Below are 17,900 nucleotides of genomic sequence, written 5' to 3' on the forward strand. Positions count from 1 at the left end.
CTCCTGCCTGGGTTACACTTTCAGTGTTGGAAGTAGCAACCTTTGTGACACTGCAGTGGTTTCCTCTTGTTCTCAATTGCTGTGGTGGCTCATTAGAATGTGAATGGAACTCCAGTTGTTATTTGCCACTGTCAAATATTCAGAGGTATACTATCATTGTACATGAAGATCCCATTTAGTTAACATGGTGTGGGGAGGTGGAAACCTTCATCTGTTGAATTTCTACCAGACAGCAGTAGGGTTTCCACCTTTGTGACAGCCACTGCTCCTGTCCCTTTAATGGCTGCCTGATCTGTAGTTTTATTTATTTTTATTTTGACATTTATATCCCACTCTTCCTCCAAGGAGCCCAGAGTGGTGTACATGGTTATGTGTATCCTCACAACAAACCTGTGAGGTAGGTTATGCTGAAAGATATATTACTGGCCCAGAGTCACCCCAGTGAGTGACTCTGAATGAACCCTGAATGGGTTCATGAGTGAACCCTGAATTAACCCTGAATGGGGATTTGAACTTGAGTCTTCTTGGTCCTAGCCACCTAATGGCGCAGCGGGGAAATGCTTGACTAACAAGCAGAAGGTTGCTAGTTCAAATCCCTGCTGTTACTATATCGGGCAGCAGCAATATAGGAAGATGCTGAAAGGCACCATTTCATACTGCGCGGGAGGAGGCAACGGTAAACCCCTCCTGTATTCTACCAAAGAAAACCACAGGGCTCTGTGGACACGAGGAGTTGAAATTGACTTGACCAAGGATGACAAGTCATGATCTCTCCAAGGCCACACATTAAATCCAGCAGACTGCAGACTGTGCCAAGTCACCACCTAGTTCCAAATCAAACCTACATTTCACAAGCTGGTTGGCTGTTCCTTCCCTTTTACCACTCTGCATATTCTCCCTGGAGCTACAAGATTAAATTCACTTAATTAATGGGAGCAATTTAGGGTTCCCACATTTTTCATTAGTCCCTTTTCCTTTGCCTTAAACAACAGCTTGACACTCCGAAGCACAGCAGATGAAGCTTTTCCTAGCAAGGAGACAAAATAGCAGGAAAGCTATTATAGTGGTCATTCCTACATGCCAGGCTGCCATTAAAAGCACAGGAGGACGAAGGCCAGGGGAAAGTTGGCAATCCAAGCTTCAGCAACCAACAATTTCATCGCAATTCAGAATTCCACCCCTGCTCCTGATAAATCAGTAGGGCTGATATAAAAAAGTGACACCCACCACCCCATGACCTTTATGGTCTGTCCAGCACGCAGCACAGTTTAGGAGGGCAAAATCCATCACCTTTACGTTCTAGAGACCACCTATAATTCTTCTTCACAAATAACTAAATGGCAGATCATTACGAGGCATAAATAAATGCTCTTAAAATAGTCTAATTAAAAAACACACAGAAATCAATCTTGAACAAATCTGTTGTAACAATATCCAATAGCAGCACTTTGAAACTTGCTCCGGATCTTACACACACCCTTAAAGGACATCCCTGAGTCTGTGTACGCCCCATGGATGTGCCAATTACCAGTTCTTCTACTAAACACCATATGAGAGTTTTCTCTCTTCCTCTCCACCTACTGCTTTAAAAAAACAAACACACACATTTTAATATTTTTTCATAGTATCAACCCATCAGCATCTCCACGATTGCTTTCAGTTGTCATCGGCAGACCAATGCTGATTCCTGGAGATGCCAGGGCCGATCCTGAGGGGCTGATGGCAACCTTCTCTGGTTATTATTATGATTATTATTTTTCATTTTATATCCCGCTCTTCCTCCAAGGAGCCCTGAGCGGTGTACTATATACTTCAGTTTCTCCTCACAACCACCCTGTGAAGTAGGTGAGGCTGAGAGAGAAGTGACTGGCCCAGAGTCACCCAGCACGTATCATGGCTGAATGGGGATTTGAACTCGGGTCTCCCCAGTCCTAGTCCAGCACTCTAACCACTAAGTTAGGCTGAGCAGTGTTCAATTTAAATGCCCCTTCCACTTTCACCACTATATCCTCAGGTGGCAAAAATGGGCAGCCAGCTTCGGCAATTTCTCAGGCAGGCCTGAGAAACTCTGAGCAATTTCTTAGCCTATTGGCAGCCGCCATTCCCCACCCCGAATTGCTCTCAGAATGACACTGGTGCTTTAATTTCTGCCTACAGAAGCTCCATATAAACTGTGACTAGTAGTTCTAACAGAGCCTCCTTTCCGCTTCTTTTAACACGGTGACACTTACCTAGCCCCCCGCCCCCGCACACACATGCTGTGAATTTGGCTTGCATCTGACAGCACATCAGTTACAAATAGATGTGGTCTATACTTTAAGTGGTTGCCATCTTGAAACAACATGGTGGACTGACACACACCTCCTGTTGGGGTTCTCTAGGACAGAGATTCTCAACGTTGGGTCTCCAGATGTTATTGGACTTCAGCTCCCATAATCCCCAGCCCCAGAGGCCTTTGGTTGGGGATTATGGGAGTTGAAGTCCAATAACATCTGGGGACCCAATGTTGAGAATCCCTGCTCTAGGACACTCCACCACCCATGTACTGTGAATCTGGTTTCTGTTGGATTGTAAATGCAAAGGATTTTAGAGGAGGCTAAGAGCAGAATTCATCTATCTGAACCTTCTTGTTCAGAGATGTCATTGTGTGAATCTAAAATAAAAATAATCTTTAAAAAAAAAATATCCAAATGCGTTCATCACGACATCATATTTGTGCCCAGTGCGACCAGAGAAAAGAAGAAGGGTTGGCATTTCCTGCATGTGATGGAATGGACTGATTCTGTTTTCACAACCCCTTGCTATCTTCCCCTTTCTGCTTCTTCTTGTATTATATCAATATGCCTCAGGCCAGGGCTGGCTCTCCCTGGCTCTCTCTTTCTCTTTCCCTGGAAGGCTTCCCAACGATCTGACTCAACCAGGCCTCCTGCTGCCTTGAGGGCAGGGCCTTGGGTTGTCAATTATTATCAGAAGAGGTAAACACCCCCCACCCACCCGCTACACCCCCCCCCCTCCCAGCTTGGCTCTCAGACTATACAGTATTGCAAAATCTCCTTCCAGCCTCAGAGCAGAGAAGGCATCTGCCCTGCACAGACGCAGCCCAGAGATGTTCTCTCAAAAGCTGCTGCTGCTCTGGCTAGCATGGATGGGGACTCTGGTAGCCCTGAGCCACCAAACTCCAAGGTGAATATATGGGGCAAGGGTGGACTTGCTACTGTTTCCCCTGTCTGGCTTCTCCCTGAGTAAGATAGGGGTAATTGCTGGCGCTGACTTGATTAGCAAGCCAGAGGTTGCTGGTTCGAATCCCTGCTGGTACCTAGCAGTGATGTAGGAAGATGCTAAAAGGCATCATCTCATACTGCACGGGAGGAGGCAATGGTAAACCCCTCCTGTATTCTACTAAAGAATAGATCTAGTTGCCAGGAGTCGACACTGACTCGATGGCACACTTTACTTTAATTCCGATGAAGCTCCAGTGCCTTTAACAGCTATGTGGAAAGCAGAAGTTCAGCAGATGAGGCTTTCTGCATTGTTGCACTGCCTGGTTAGGCGGGGGTGGGTGGGGTGGGGGTTCTGCACCTGTTGAATTTCTGCCTGTTGCTGAACAGATAAAGATGAAAGAGCACTGCCACAAAAAGACAGCAATCTAATGATTTTTTGTTAAAGCATCTGATTCTGGTGTGCTGTTAGATTTTGCTGCTTTTTGATTTTAATTGCTTGGATTTATTTGATTGTGTTATGATTTTATTGGATTGGTTTTGGTCCTCATGGAACATAGGAACATAGGAAGCTGCCATACACTGAGTCAGACCATTAGTCTATCTAGCTCAGTATTGTCTGCACAGACTGGCAGCGGCTTCTCCAAGGTTGCAGGCAGGAATCTCTCTCAGCCAACGTACTGTATGCTTTGGTAGTTTGTTGGTTCAATAAAAAAATCTTGTCCTATTTTTTATTTTTTTTAAAAATCTTGTCCTATCTTGGAGATGGTGCCAGGGAGGGAACTTGGAACCTAGATGCTCTTCCCAGAGCAGCTCCATCCCCTGACGGGAATATCTTTCGGTGCTCACACTTCTAGTCTCCCATTCATATGTAACCAGGGTGGACCCTGCTTCGCTAAAGGGACAAGTCATGCTTGCTGCCACAAGACTAGCTCTCCTCTCCTCTCCTCCTCATGAAAGACAGGCTAGCTAGAAAAACATGAAATAAATAATAAAATATTTGATTGAGCTAGTCAAAATATTGGTAAAGAGGCACAAGATATTTAAACTGTGAAGAGTGTTTTTGAAAGGGGCATCTGAGGACAGGGAGGGTTAACTCACCCCTTGCAGTGGGTCAAGACTAAATGGTATCAGGAGAGGACCCGAGAGATGGTGGGACAGCTAAGACGCGGGTGAGGGAATGGGGGTGCAAACTGTAAATGTGGGAAGGGACTGTGGTTTGGGTCCCACTGCCTAGTCTGAAATAAAACTATTCACCTATGTACAAAACGGCCTTCTGCTGAGTCAGCTCCATCTAACTCAGTAATGCTTGCACTGGCTGGCAGCAGCTCGCCAGGGTTTTAGGCAGGGGTCTTTCCAAGCCCTACACATGGTGATACTAGGGACTGAAACCAAGACCTTCTGCATATAAAGCAGGTGGGTGCTCTGCCACTAAGCTATAGGCCCATCCTCTTTTGTTAAACATTCTCCCACACACTGAAGGTTGGAATATATTAATGTTCATAAGAAAAGCCATGTTGGTTCAAGTCAAAGGCCCATCCTGAGTCAGACCTGCCTTGATTGATTGATTAATTAAGTGCCGTCAAGTTGGTGTCAACTCTTAGCGACCACATAGATAGATTCTCTCCAGGATGATCTGTCTTCAGACCGGCCTTACCTGAGTTAAACGGTCCATTCCATTGGTCTACCAGGTCTGCTCAACTTCAGCCCTCCTGCAGATGTTGGCCTCCAATTCCCATAATCCCTGGCTATTGGCCACTGTGGCTGGGGATTATGGGAGTTGTAGTCCAAAAACAGCTTGGGGGGGCCTAAGTTGAGCAGGCCTGGCTAGACAGACCATCTAGCTCAGTATTGTCAACACTGACTTGACAGCAGCTCTTATGGGTTTCAGACAGGTATTTCTCAGCTGTATAAGATACTTGGGTTTGAACCTGGGACCTTCTGCATGCAAAGCAAGTGCTCTGCACCAAGCTGCTGTTCGATAGAAAGAAACTTTTCCCTCTGTTCAACATGACTTTTTAAATTTATTTTAATTATTAGCAATGTTTATTACATGATAAATATATAATGTAATATAATATAATATATAATTTTTAGGTGACAAGATATTTTAATGTACATTTTTTATTTGCTTTTTGGAAAGTCCTAAGTCTCCTGAGATACTTGTCCAATACTCTATATATATATCTAAGACTGCTGGAATATAGTTTGTCAGTGCTAAGGGGTCTGGAAGAGGTATTGTACCTGCACAGTGCCCCTTCTTGCTGCCCAGTTGCCCTTACTCTCTGTTTGATCCAGCCAAGTTTTGGATTGGGTCCAAAGTTTGTGCTGTGGCACTTGCCAATTACTATGTGGCAACTACAGGCCAGTTAGCTTAACTTCTGTGCTGGGTAAATTGATGGAAAGCATACTTAAGGACAAAATTGTTAAACATATAGAAGAAGAGGCCTTGCTGAAGGAGAACCAGCAAGGCTTCTGCAAGGGCAAGTCTTGCCTCACTAACCTTTTGGAGTTCTTTGAGAGTGTCAACAGGCTTGTGGATAAAGGTGATGCAGCTGGCATAGTATGCCTGGACTTCCAAAAAGCTTTTGACAAATTTCTTCACCAAAGGCTCTTGAGTACATTTGACAGTCATGGGATAAGGGGACAGGTTCATGTGTGGTTTGGCAACTGGCTGAAGGACAGGAAACAGAAGGTAGGAATAAATGGAGAGTTTTCACAATGTAGGGCAGTAAGAAGAGGAGTCTCCCAGGGATCTGTACTGGGACCAGTGCTCTTTAACTTGTTCATAAATGATCTAGTAGCTTGGGTAAGCAGTGAAGTGGCCAGATTTGCAGATGACTCTAAACTATTTCGGGTCGTGAAATCCAAAGCATATTGAGAGGTGCTCAAGAAGGATTTCTCCAAACTGGGTGACTGGGTGACAAAATGGCAAATGTGGTTCAACGTAAGCAAGTGTAAAGCGATGCAAATTCAGGCAAAACCCCCAAATTTCACTTATACACTGATGGGGTCTGAGCTTTGAGTGACTGACCAGCTCTTGGGGTCGTGGTGGACAGCTCATTGAAAGAACTGACTCAGTGTGAGGCAGCTGTGAAAAAGGCAAATTCCATGCTAGGGATCATTACAAAGGGGATTGAAAATAAAAATGCTAATATTATAATGCCCTTATACAGATCTATGGTGTGGCCACATTTGGAGTATTGTGTGCAGTTCTCACCACCATATCTCAAAAAGGACATTGTAGAACTGGGAAAGGTGCAGAAGAGGGCAACCAAGATGATCAGGGGCCTAGAGCACCTTCCTTATGATGCTAGACTACAGCATCTGGGACCTTTTAGTTTGGAAAAAAGGCAACTACAGGGAGATATAGTAGAGGTGCATAAAATTATGCATGGAATAGAGAGAGTAGACACAGAACATTTTCTCCCATTCTCACAGCACTAGAACCAGGGGTCATCTCATGCAACTGAAGACTAGGAAATTTAGAACTGACAAAAGGAAGTACCTTTTCACACCACACATAATTAATCTATGGAATTCTCTGCCATGGAATGTGGTGATGGCCACTAGTCTGGATGGCTTTGAAATGGGCTTAGATAAATTCATGGAGGACAGGTCTATCAATGGCTACTAGTCTGGTGGCTATAGGCCACCTCCAGCCTCAGAGGCAACATGCCTCTGAATACCAGTTACAGGGGAGCAACAGCAAGAGAGAAGGCATGCCCTCACTTCTTGCCTGTGGGCTTCTCAGAGGCATCTGGTGGGCCACTATGTGAAACAGGATGCTGGACTAGATGGGCCATGGGCCTGACCCAGCAGGGCTGTTCTTATGTGGATATTTTGTGAACAGGCAGTGGGATCAGCCAAAAACAATATTCAAAACAGCATGTTCTTTAAAAACAAAACAAAAACATATTTATGTTTTTAATATTTGTGAAATATTGGAAATTCCAAAATTGCAATTGCTGGGAGATATTAAGGCTGCACGTAGTCAGAAGAAAAGACCAGGAAATAGGACTCTGTGGACTAAAGCCAATATCAGTATTGTGAAATGGTGGAAATTAATCCCCTACTGAAACCTTCTTGATTCCAAGAGTGAAAAGAATGGGAACAGTCCGTAATGTGGAAAAGAACTTTTTGGATTAAAACTAGAACATAAGCATCGCCTTTCTGAATCAGACCCAAGGTGTGTCTTAGTCCAGCTAGATGTTTCTGATAGCAGGTAGCCAGATGCCTAGGAAGCCTATAAGAAAGCTAGTTGCCCAGCACTTGACCGTCAGTCTATCTTACACTGCTAGTGGACACAGACTTCCCTTCAGCTGTCATGGCTAACAGTCACAAAAAGAAGGGAAGGTATGAGAAATTTAATGCAATCCACAGACCCCACCCTCTGCCTGCCACCAGGTTTCACTGAATCATGGCTCTATCTGCAGCATTCTTAAAACAACAGGTAAGAAGGCTGTTACAAAGAGGCAGTGGGCAGGACACCACACCCCCATAATAGACATCATTCTCAGAATGGCATTATATAAATGTAGGGTTTTAAATAAAAAAGTCCATGTAATGGAGCAGAGAGGTCTAGTGCAGCACTGATCTCTCATTATTCTGCCATGTTGAAGGCGGCGGCAGCAGCATCCCAAAAGGTGGAAGGGCACACCAGGGCTCCCCGATGCAGGCTTACTGCAGCTGGATATGGGGGAATCCCAGAAGCATCCTCAAAGGTTGCCAAACCTTCAGGAGCCTGGAGTCTCCAGGTGATTACTGAAAGCAATCCTGGAGGTTTTAATGGCTCGATGTTGAGAAAAATACCTGAAAATATGGGGGAAGAGGGCCAGGGTACGAAGGAATAGCTTCAATCAGAGTTGGCAACACTAACATCATCATTGCCCAGAAGGTACAGTCCCACCTCTAATTGACTCTGCAAATTAAAAGGAGGATTGTGTGCTAGGGATTTATTTTAACTGGGCGATCCTGCAAATGCAAGGAAGATGCCTGCCTTTTGCTCTGGCAACTATAGTAGTTGAAAGAAAATATTTTTACTGTTATGATATTTTGGTTATTTTGGCAGACCAAAGGCCTGCCAAAGTGGCTTTCATAAAATCGTAAGTCAAAAAGAGGTGGGGTTTTTTTGAGTGTGAGAACAGCGTGCCTCTACATTGAATCCCAATTAAAAGAGCTGTGCCCCAAGAGCATTCTCAAACTGGGCTTTTAGCTCGCTTCTCCACTGGAATGGAGGGTGTGCGTTCACACATCGGCCAGATTCATGCTGAAGTCCGTGCGAGATATTGGGGAGCACTTCACACATAATTTGAATTTTTCATTGTGTGTTAGGGCCTAGCCCAATTTATGTCAGGTGTAAAAAACAATCCAATTTTGCGTCAGTTTTTTGGGGCAAATTCAAACTCTCAGTAAAGCCTCACTGTAAACCCGGGGTAAAGCCTGCTGTCTGGGAAAGCTCCAGGTATAATAAAATTAGGGAACATTGCCCAACTTCAAGTCTTGAACAGAAAACTCTCTCCACAGTAGAGCCCAAGCCGTGACAGCTGAAGGAACCTGGAATTAATAAGAAAATAAGAACAGCCCTGCTGAATCAGGCCCAAGGCCCATCTAGTCCAGCATCCTGTTTCACACAGTGGCCCACCAGAAGCCGCTGGAAGCCTACAGGCAGGAGTTGAGGGCATGCCCTTTCTCCTGCTGTTACTCCCCTGTAACTGGTACCCAGAGGAATCCTGCCTCTGAGGCTAGAGGTGGCCTTTAGCCCTCAGACTAGTAGCCGCTGATAAGGCCTCTCCTCCATGAAGTTATCCAGACCCCTCTTAAAGCCATCCAGGTTGTTGGCTGTCACCACATCTTGTGGCAGAGAATTCCACAAATTGATTATGTGTTGTGTGAAAAAATACTTCCATTTACTGGTCCTAAATTTCCTAGCAATCAATTTCATGGGATGACCCCTAGTTCTAGTGTTATGAGAGAGGGAGAAGAATTTCTCTCTATCCACCTTCTCCACTCCATACATGATTTTATAGACCTCTATCATGTCTCCCCACAGTCATCTTTTTTTCTAAACTAAATAGCTCCAGGTGTTGTAGCCTTGCCTCACAGGAAAGGTGCTCCAGGCCCCTGATCACTTGGTTGCCCTCTTCTGCACCAGTTCTACAAGGTCCTTTTTTAGATGTGGTGACCAGAATTGTATGCAGTACTCCAGGTGTGTTCGCACCATAGTTTTGTATAAGGGCATTATAATATTAGCAGTTTTATTTTCAACCCCCTTCCTATTGATCCCTAGCATGGAATTGGCCTGTTTCACAGCTGCTGCATGTTGAGTTGACACTTTCAATGAGCTATCCACGACCACGACCCCAAGATCCCTCTCCTAGTCAGTCACCTACAGCTCAGATCCCATCAATGTATACTTGAAGTTGGGGTTTTTCGTGTGCATCACTTTACACTTGCCAACATTGAACCACATTTGCCATTTTGTTGCCCTCTCACCCAGCTTGGTGAGATCCTTTTGGAGCTCCCTACAATCTGTTTTGGATTTCACTACCCGAAATAGTTTGGCATCATCTGCAAATTTGGCCAACTCGCTGCTTTCCCCTTATGGGAAACAGAAACCCCTGTTTCTAGATCATTTATGAATAAATTAAAAAGCAGCAGTCCCAGTACAGATTCCTGGGGGAACCCACTTCTTTCTTCCCTCCATTGTGAAAACTCTCCATTTATCCCTACCCTTTGTTTCCTGTCCTTCAACCAGTTAGCAATCCACACATGTACTTGTTCCCATATCCCATGACTGCTAAGTTTCCTCAGGAGTCTTTGATGAGGAACTTTGTCAAAAGCTTTTTGGAAGTGCAGGTATACTATGTCAACTGGATCATCTTTATCCACACACTTGTTGACACTCTCAAAGAACTCCAAAAGGTTTGTGAGGCAAGATTTACCTTTGCAGAAGCCATGCTGGTTCTCTTCCAGCAGGGCCTGTTGTTCTATGTGCTTTGCAATTTTATCCTTGAGAATGCTTTCCATCAATTTGTCTGGAATGGATGTTAAGCTAACCAGTCTGTTATTTCCCAGATTGCCCCTGGATCCCTTTTTAAAATCGGTGTTACATTTGCTACTTTCCAGCCCTCCAGTAGATTGCAGGGATAAGTTAGATATTTTAGCAAGGAGGTTGGCAATTTAACATTTGAGTTCTTTGAGGACTCTTGGATGGATGCCAGCTGGCCCTGGCGATTTGCTAGTTTTCAGTTTTTCCAGACAGTTTAGAACATCAACTCTTATCACTTCTATCTGACTCAGTTCTTCAGCCTCCATCCCCAAAATGTCTGTTTCAGGAACAGGTATATGCTCAGTATCCTCTGCTGTGAAGACGGATGCAAAGAACTTATCTCCTAGTACCCACTAATGGGCACAGGAACTGCTGTTAACAAGCAATTCCTTCTAAGAGTTTTAGAACCTGATGACAACCTTCTTGTTAATTTATTGAGACAAAATATGTAAAAATATGTAAAATAAAATAACATATGGGCTGGTAAATGTTCTTCTTTCCCCAGAATAATCTTTTCGCTCTAAACAGAGATTTCCACCCTTCAAGATGGAATTTTTCCCAATAATTTTTCATGAGATAGTGTGGATTAGAGTTGTAAATATATTATCTCATTGCTTATCTCCACTTTGCAGGTTGCTAATGGTTGCCCCAAGTGTGATACCAGTGGGGGCCGAGGTGGGGATCGTGCTTCAGGTCGAGGGGGCCACATCCAGGTTCTCAGGCACAATCTATTTCCAGAATGAGAATAACATGAAAAAATGTTCCAATGAGGAGTCATTCAACTTTTTGCCCAACACCTTTGTGCAAAAGGTTACTCTGAAGGTAGGTGGTGCTACTACCCTTGAGGAGGGGAATTGTGTTTCTGTCTCCTGGGCGTTTTCCAGATTACACGCTGCCACGTGTCCCATAAGTGCCCCTCTGCATTGCCAATGTTTTGACATCGCACTCACTGCACTTTCAGCAGGGTGCTGTCCATATTTCCGGTGCCTTGTTTCAAATTTTAATGATGCATTATGGCCCTATAACGTGGTAATAGTGTTGCAGGAAAGTCGCTGTATTTTTCCATGGTAGGGAGGCTTGCAATGGAGTTTATTCACTGCAGCGTGTTGCAGTATGAACAGTTCTCAACCCATCCCTGCCCGTGCTTGTTTCCTCCAGCCCCTCACCGCGGGGAGAGAAACAGCAGGGAGAAATCTTGGATTACCCCTCCTTTCTCCCCACAGATTCCAAACCCCACTCCTCCCGCCTCATCCGCTTGCTTCCAATATAACTTGAGCTTGTCAACACAGAAGGGGAGGGGGAGGGAGGGAGATCGGAGGGGTTTTATTATTCTTGTTCCACCAGGGTTCTTTTGTGTATTCCCCTTTTAATTTGCTACTTTGGCCAGAGACTCATACTAGTGCAACTGAGCAGATTTCTGAATCCAACCCTTTCTCATGCACTTTTACTGAAGAGGAAGCCCATTGAACTGAGTAATGATTCATTTACTCCTGTGCAATTCCACAGCCCTCCCCTCCACCTCGTCCCTCCTATTTATTTATTTAAATTTTTGGAGGCACACCAGTTCCTGTCTTTCCCTCTTCCTGGCTTGCCACAAGATTCCCTTTTGCTCCCACCCAATAAGCAGTACCCTTGTTTTATTACTCCGAAGGATCTCCTCATGCATCCCACTCCCCCTCTTTTCTTTTTTTAATCCCCCACCCCCGGTTATTGCTTGCACAAAACTAGAATGATGCTAGACAAATTTTTGTTTTGGAATGGCGCTTCCCCCTGCTGGCGGATTTGCACAAGGCAGCTGAGAAGTTACCAAAAAAAAAAAAATCATGTCAAACCCCGCCCCTCCAAATCCATTGGCCCAAATGGAGCAGGAGGAGGGGCAGTCCTGCCTTGAAAACATGTTGCAATGGACGGAAAATATGAATGGCCACCAGCCTACAACAAAGCATTGAATAACGCGTTACTCTCGGTTTTAAACCGTTGCACTATTCCATCACGCTTTGCAACGCTTTACCCGTTGCAAATCTCGTAGTCCGGAAAATGCCCTGGGGACCCAAGTTTGAGAACCCCTGCATTAAGCCATCAAGCTATTAAAATCACCAGGATTGCTTTCAGTAGTCTCTGATTCCTAGACTCCAGACCAGTCGTGAAGGATTGGCAGCTCTGGCAAAACCTGGCATAGAGGCAGTTCATCGTCTTGCAGAAGGTTGGACTAGATGAGCTCTAAGACACTTTCAACTCTGATTCTGTATAAGTCATCCTAGTTAAATATACTGCATATGCCAGCATGTGTCAGTCATGTATGTTGCAGAAGTCAGCATGTGAAATTAGTAAAACGATTCCTGGACAGTGCCACTTCAGATTGCGCGTGAGAGATTGCGTGACCGAATACAAAATAGATTGAGAACTCGATACAAAAAACTTTTGGAGTAGGGGAAAGGGTTCTAGCCTAGGCTTTTAAAGTGATACACTGAGGCTGTTCTCACGCGTAGGGGAAACTGGGTTAAGGAAGCCCAGCCCGGTTTCCACTGTGCGTGAGAACCACTGGGAGCTGCTTGGCTTCTGGCGGCACCGCAGTGGCAAGCCCGGCTCTGGAACCCCATAACCTCATTTTTTGGATCGTCTGCAGATGGGCCTGGGAGATTGCGGGGCTCCCAGCAAGCATCAGAGAGATCCCCATAAGGCAACGTGCACTCGCACAATGCATTATGGGAGTCCCAGGGGCGGGGCGATGCGCCTTGGCTCCCAACCCACTGCACCACTTTAGGGGGCAGCTGCATGTCTGGCCGTGTGACCTCCGTGCCCAGACCAGCAGCCCGGATTGTCTATGGGGAGGTAAGCATTTCAAGTCTTCCTCCCCGTTCATCCTGTAGCCCTTTTTCACCAATCGTGAGAAAGCGCTCACTTTTTTTCTGTGAGGAGGGAACTTTGTTTACATGGCTGAAGAAACACAACCATGCAAATCCTCACCTGCAATCTGAAGTGGTTCAGTCCAGGAAGTTTCACTACTTGGTCTGCTGTTTATGTGAATTAGGCCTTTTATTTATTCATTCATTTATTTATTTATATAATTCTCCTGGGTGTGCCCAGGAGAAATGCATCCCAGCAGCCCAGCTGATTGGCTGGGCTGCAGGGGGCGCCCGATTGGTTGGCAGCACACCCAGGAGAATTCGCTTGCTGGGCGGCTGCGGAGGCAAGGCGGCGGGCCCAGGGCCGCGGCGGCGGCCCCGGCCGTGAGGCGGGGCGTGGCGGCGGGCCCAGAGCGATGGCGGCAGGCCAGGCCGTGGTGGCGGGGCCCAGCGAGCGGCGGGCCCAGCGAGGCGGGGCAAGGCGGCGGGGCCCAGTGAGGCTGCGGGTCTGGTCCCGGTCGCGGAAGCGAGGTGGTGGGACTGGCCGGGCTGCGGAGGCGAGGCGGCGGGCCTGATGGCGGCACTCTGGGGCCGGCGGCGGCATCGGCGGCGGCACTCTGGGGCCGGCCAGGCCCACTGGCGGCGGCCGCCGCACTCTGCCCCGCCGGAGACGGGGGGCGGGAGGAGAGAGAGAGGTTGCCTGGCCTGGCCGGGCCTGGCCGCGGAAGCGAGGCGGCGGGACTGGCCGGGCCCGGCCGCGGAGGCGAGGCGGCGGCGGCTGCACTCGGCCCCCGCAGGGCGGCGGTGGCCGCACAGGTCAGCTAGTTTATAATATTTCTATACTGCCCAAAACTTGTGTCTCTGGGCAGTTTACAATTAATATCATTTAAAACATCCAATCAAGAAACAATTAAAATCATTTAAAACATTAAAAACATTTAAAACCAAGTATTAAAATTTTTAAAGCTATAAGTCTAATTAAAAGCCTGGGTGAATAAATGTGTCTTCAGTGCCTTTTTAAAAGTTGCCAGAGATGGGGAGGCTCTTATTTCAACAGGGGGCGCATTCCAAAGTCCAGGGGCAGCAACGGAGAAGGCCCGTCCCCAAGTAGCCACCAGACAAGTTGTCAGCAACTGCAGACGAAACTCTCCAGATGATCTTAACAGGCGGTGGGGCTCATGGTGAAGAAGATGTTCTCTTAAATACCCGGGGCCTAAGCTGTTTAGGGCTTTATAGGTAATATAACCAGCACCTTGTTTTGCCCGGAAACATATCGGCAGCCAGTGTAGTTCTTTCAACACAGGAGTGACATGCTCTCTCTTAGATGACCCAGAGACCAACCTGGCCGCCGCATTCTGGACCAACTGTAGTTTCCAGACTACATACAAAGGCAGCCCCACATAGAGCGCTTTGCAGTAATCCAGCCTAGAGGTTGCCAGCATTTGTACCACCATTTTGATACCACTTTTGCCTCTGGCGATCACCTCTTTCCCTCAATTTCACCCCGTCTATTCTCTCAGGTGACCCACGAACTCTTTACCGAATGTGTTCTGGCTCGCCAGCGACGGAACCGCTACATCCAACTTGTTGCCCGCAACTCCCTGCTCCCCAATGGCGGCGTTCAAACCCTCAACCTGCGCTGGAGTGCCCGGCAAGGGTACCTGCTGGTGCAGACGGACAAGCCAATTTACACCCCACAGCAAAAGGGTGAGCCTAGCTGTAACCCACTGAATGTTTTTGCAGTGTTCTATTTCTGTTAGCATTGGTAATCCTTTTTCCCAGCAGGCTACAATAGATAGGCATAAGAGAGGCTTGTCTTCTGGGAGTCATCCAGAGAGACAGCACGGTGCGGTGGTTAGAGCGTTGGACTAGGACTGAGATGAATTGAGTTCAAATCTCCATTCAGCCATGAGACTTGCTGGGTGACTCTGGGCCAGTCACTTCTCTCTCAGCCTAACCTATGTCACAGGGTTGTTGTGAGGAGAAACATAACTATGTGTATAGCTCTGGGCTCCTGGGAGGAAGAGTGGGATATAAATGTAAATAAATAAATTCACTGCTCCCACTGTCTATACTTGCTGCTGTCACCTTCTAATATACAGATACCACCTCCCCTCCACTGCCACTAACAGAGGCTCTGTGCCTTTAACAGCTATTTGACAGGCAGAAATCAAATTTGCCAAAAGCATTTTTCATCACAGTATCTTCATGGTGGGGGGAAGCTGAACCTATTTAATTTCTGCCAGTCATGCAGCTGTTAAAGGCAAGCGTTTCTTGGGAGAAAAGTATTACATCACTGGTGATGGAACATGCCATCTTATGTCCAGTCTATGACCATAAAAAAACTTTCCCCCCTGACAAAGTTTCCCCCACAAGAGTTCTCTACTATACTAGTCTGATGCGAGCGTCTTGAAATCTAGTCCAAAAAAAAATCAAACTGGAAAACAGCAAGATTACCATCTTTTCAGCTCCCCACTCTTAAAAAAGAAAAAGCCTTCTTGATTGGGCGGTACCATCTCCATTGCTGCAGTGCACACCAATCCTGTCTAAAAAACCTTGGATAATTGCTGCCAATCAGTTTAGGCAATACTGAGCTTCATGGACCAATGGTCTGACTCAATATAAGGCAGCTTCCTATATCACTATATTGATTTCCCCCTTCCCGCAAAGAAGCAAACATGCCCTTGTAGCATGGCAAAACCCCATCCAAGTTGTTATGCCATCGAGTCAGTGTCAACTCCTGGCGACCATCCAGGAGGGTCCAAAGCTCAGCGCTAGATCACATACTTTGCATCCATCAGAAAGTCCCAGCTTCGATCCCTGTTGTCACGAGTGAAAAGGGTATTGGTTGGCAGAGCCGGGAATTTGCTCAGCCATATACCTTGGGGAGTCACTGACAGAGTAGATAATTTTGGACTGGACAGCGGGTCTGACTCGGGATAAGACATCTTCATATACGTATTGGTTGATGAAGAAGTACTATTATTCAACTTGTGCTACTGGGAGAAAATGGGGAGGTAGTAATAATCTGGAAAGGCTGCTAGGACACCATTGAAACTAAAGCCCTATCACACATTGGGTGGCTTCATATGTACAAACAGAAAGTATATGTCTGCCTGCCAGTCACTGAATCCCAGCGAGCACATGTTCCTGGTGCAAGCTGCAAATTCTGCCCATTTTGTGATGTCTGAACCCCGAAATGTCCAGTTCTCTGGCCACATTTCCCTTCACCACCTGACATCCATCACCCAACATCAAATCTTGGTTGTAGATGTCAGGCAGTGTGTCTCGGGAGTTGCTCTAAAGGTCTACTCAATTTTAATAGGACCACTGTGTAAATAGCATACTCCAGGGTCTCCAGTCTAGAATGGGACTACAGCAGAAGGATAGGATTAAAGCCTCCCTAATGGTCATAATCTGGATCAAACACTTGATGTACGTGCTGTCTGCATCAGAAAAAAGTGACCCCACCAGGCTAATCACATCACGACGTCTAATTTGGCCCATAGCCATGAAGATATCAGGGTTTTCCTTCTGGTTCAGTTTTGCCTCTGAATCTGCCTAGTACCTGTCTCACTTTATTTTCTCACCCTCGTTTTTGATTCCTCCATTCCAGTGAATTTCCGAGTCTTTGCCCTGGATCACAAATTGCGGCCAAGCACTGAGCCAGTTGTCATCACTGTGCAGGTAATGAGGAGCTTGTTCAGGCCCTCTGCAGTTCAAAACATATTTATCTTGTTGAGTTATAAAACCATTTCTCTGTGTGTGTGTGTGTCTGTCGCTATTAGAACTCACGAGGTCTTCAGATCCGGAAAGTTGAGCGTGTGCCAGTGAATTTTGTGATAAACGATCACCTGTCTATCCCTGATATCTCTGAGTAAGTTTCAACAGTGGTGTAACTAAGGCTGACTGGCCTGAATTGCCTCTCTGCTTCATGGGCCCATTCACAGGATGGGCATTTGGGGGTGGAGGTGAAATTCATGGTTGGAGACAAAACTCACTGGCCTGGAGCTCCTACTCAGCGCGGTGAGGCGCTGTCATCCCAGACTGAGAACATATGATTTGCCCTCCATCCCTGAAAGATTGTCAAGGAGTTTACTCCCCCATTCACAGGCAACTCCCCCCATTTCTGGCCCCCACTCTGGCTTCCTTTCACCATTAGATCAAAGCCCTATTCATTCATGCATGGTGTTGAATACTTGTACAACTACAATCTGTGTACAGAGCACACAGGTACAGTTATTCACATCTTATGCTGAACTCAGGTACAGCAGTACACATCCTGTCTGTCTGTATTCTGCATTCAGTGGTGCACCTAGGTAATTGTGGAGCCTGGACCTAGAGACCTTTGGAGGTCCCCCTTTTCTGCCCCCCTCCAAATCCCCCTACACACACACACACACACACACACACACACACACACACACACACACACGTTATACACCATGACACATGCAGTATTTTTTGTATGTGGGTTCTTGAGGGCACAAACAGCAACTGAACACACAAGAATGTAATAATATAAAACAAGGGTATTTATGCAAATATGCATGAGCAGAAACATTTCAACACACAACCTAACATATTTCCCATCCCACACATTTCTTTACCCACTCTCCCCTCTGTCTCTGAAGGATCCAATATTTAAGCAACCGAATTTGCAAGAATGTAAAAATGTATAAGACTCTTTATGCAGACATGCATTAGCAGAAACATTCCAACATGTAACTCGACATAGTCCGGCCATCACACCAACCAGGACAAATTAAAGAAGATTTGGAGACC

At 46.2% G+C, this 17,900-nt stretch overlaps 1 protein-coding gene across 3 annotated transcripts in view; it reads left to right on the forward strand.

The window, feature by feature from the left end:
• Nucleotides 1–3,070: 3,070 nt before the first annotated feature.
• The window catches only part of LOC128343033 (complement C4-like), an 83,817-nt gene continuing 68,987 nt past the window's right edge, over nt 3,071–17,900 (forward strand). Inside the window, exons 1-5 of one of the 3 annotated variants that reach the window (XM_053291376.1) lie at nt 3,071–3,183; nt 10,902–11,091; nt 14,636–14,822; nt 16,732–16,802; nt 16,904–16,992. In XM_053291376.1, the coding sequence (XP_053147351.1) occupies nt 3,107–3,183; nt 10,902–11,091; nt 14,636–14,822; nt 16,732–16,802; nt 16,904–16,992 (614 nt within the window). In that variant the 5' untranslated portion in view covers nt 3,071–3,106. Of the gene's footprint in view, nt 3,184–10,901; nt 11,092–13,029; nt 13,102–13,488; nt 13,622–14,635; nt 14,823–16,731; nt 16,803–16,903; nt 16,993–17,900 lie in introns of those variants that run through there. The other 2 variants (XM_053291378.1, XM_053291377.1) reach the window with 2 other exon arrangements.

Source organism: Hemicordylus capensis, chromosome 2, assembly GCF_027244095.1.
Source record: "Hemicordylus capensis ecotype Gifberg chromosome 2, rHemCap1.1.pri, whole genome shotgun sequence".
NCBI lineage: Eukaryota > Metazoa > Chordata > Lepidosauria > Squamata > Cordylidae > Hemicordylus > Hemicordylus capensis.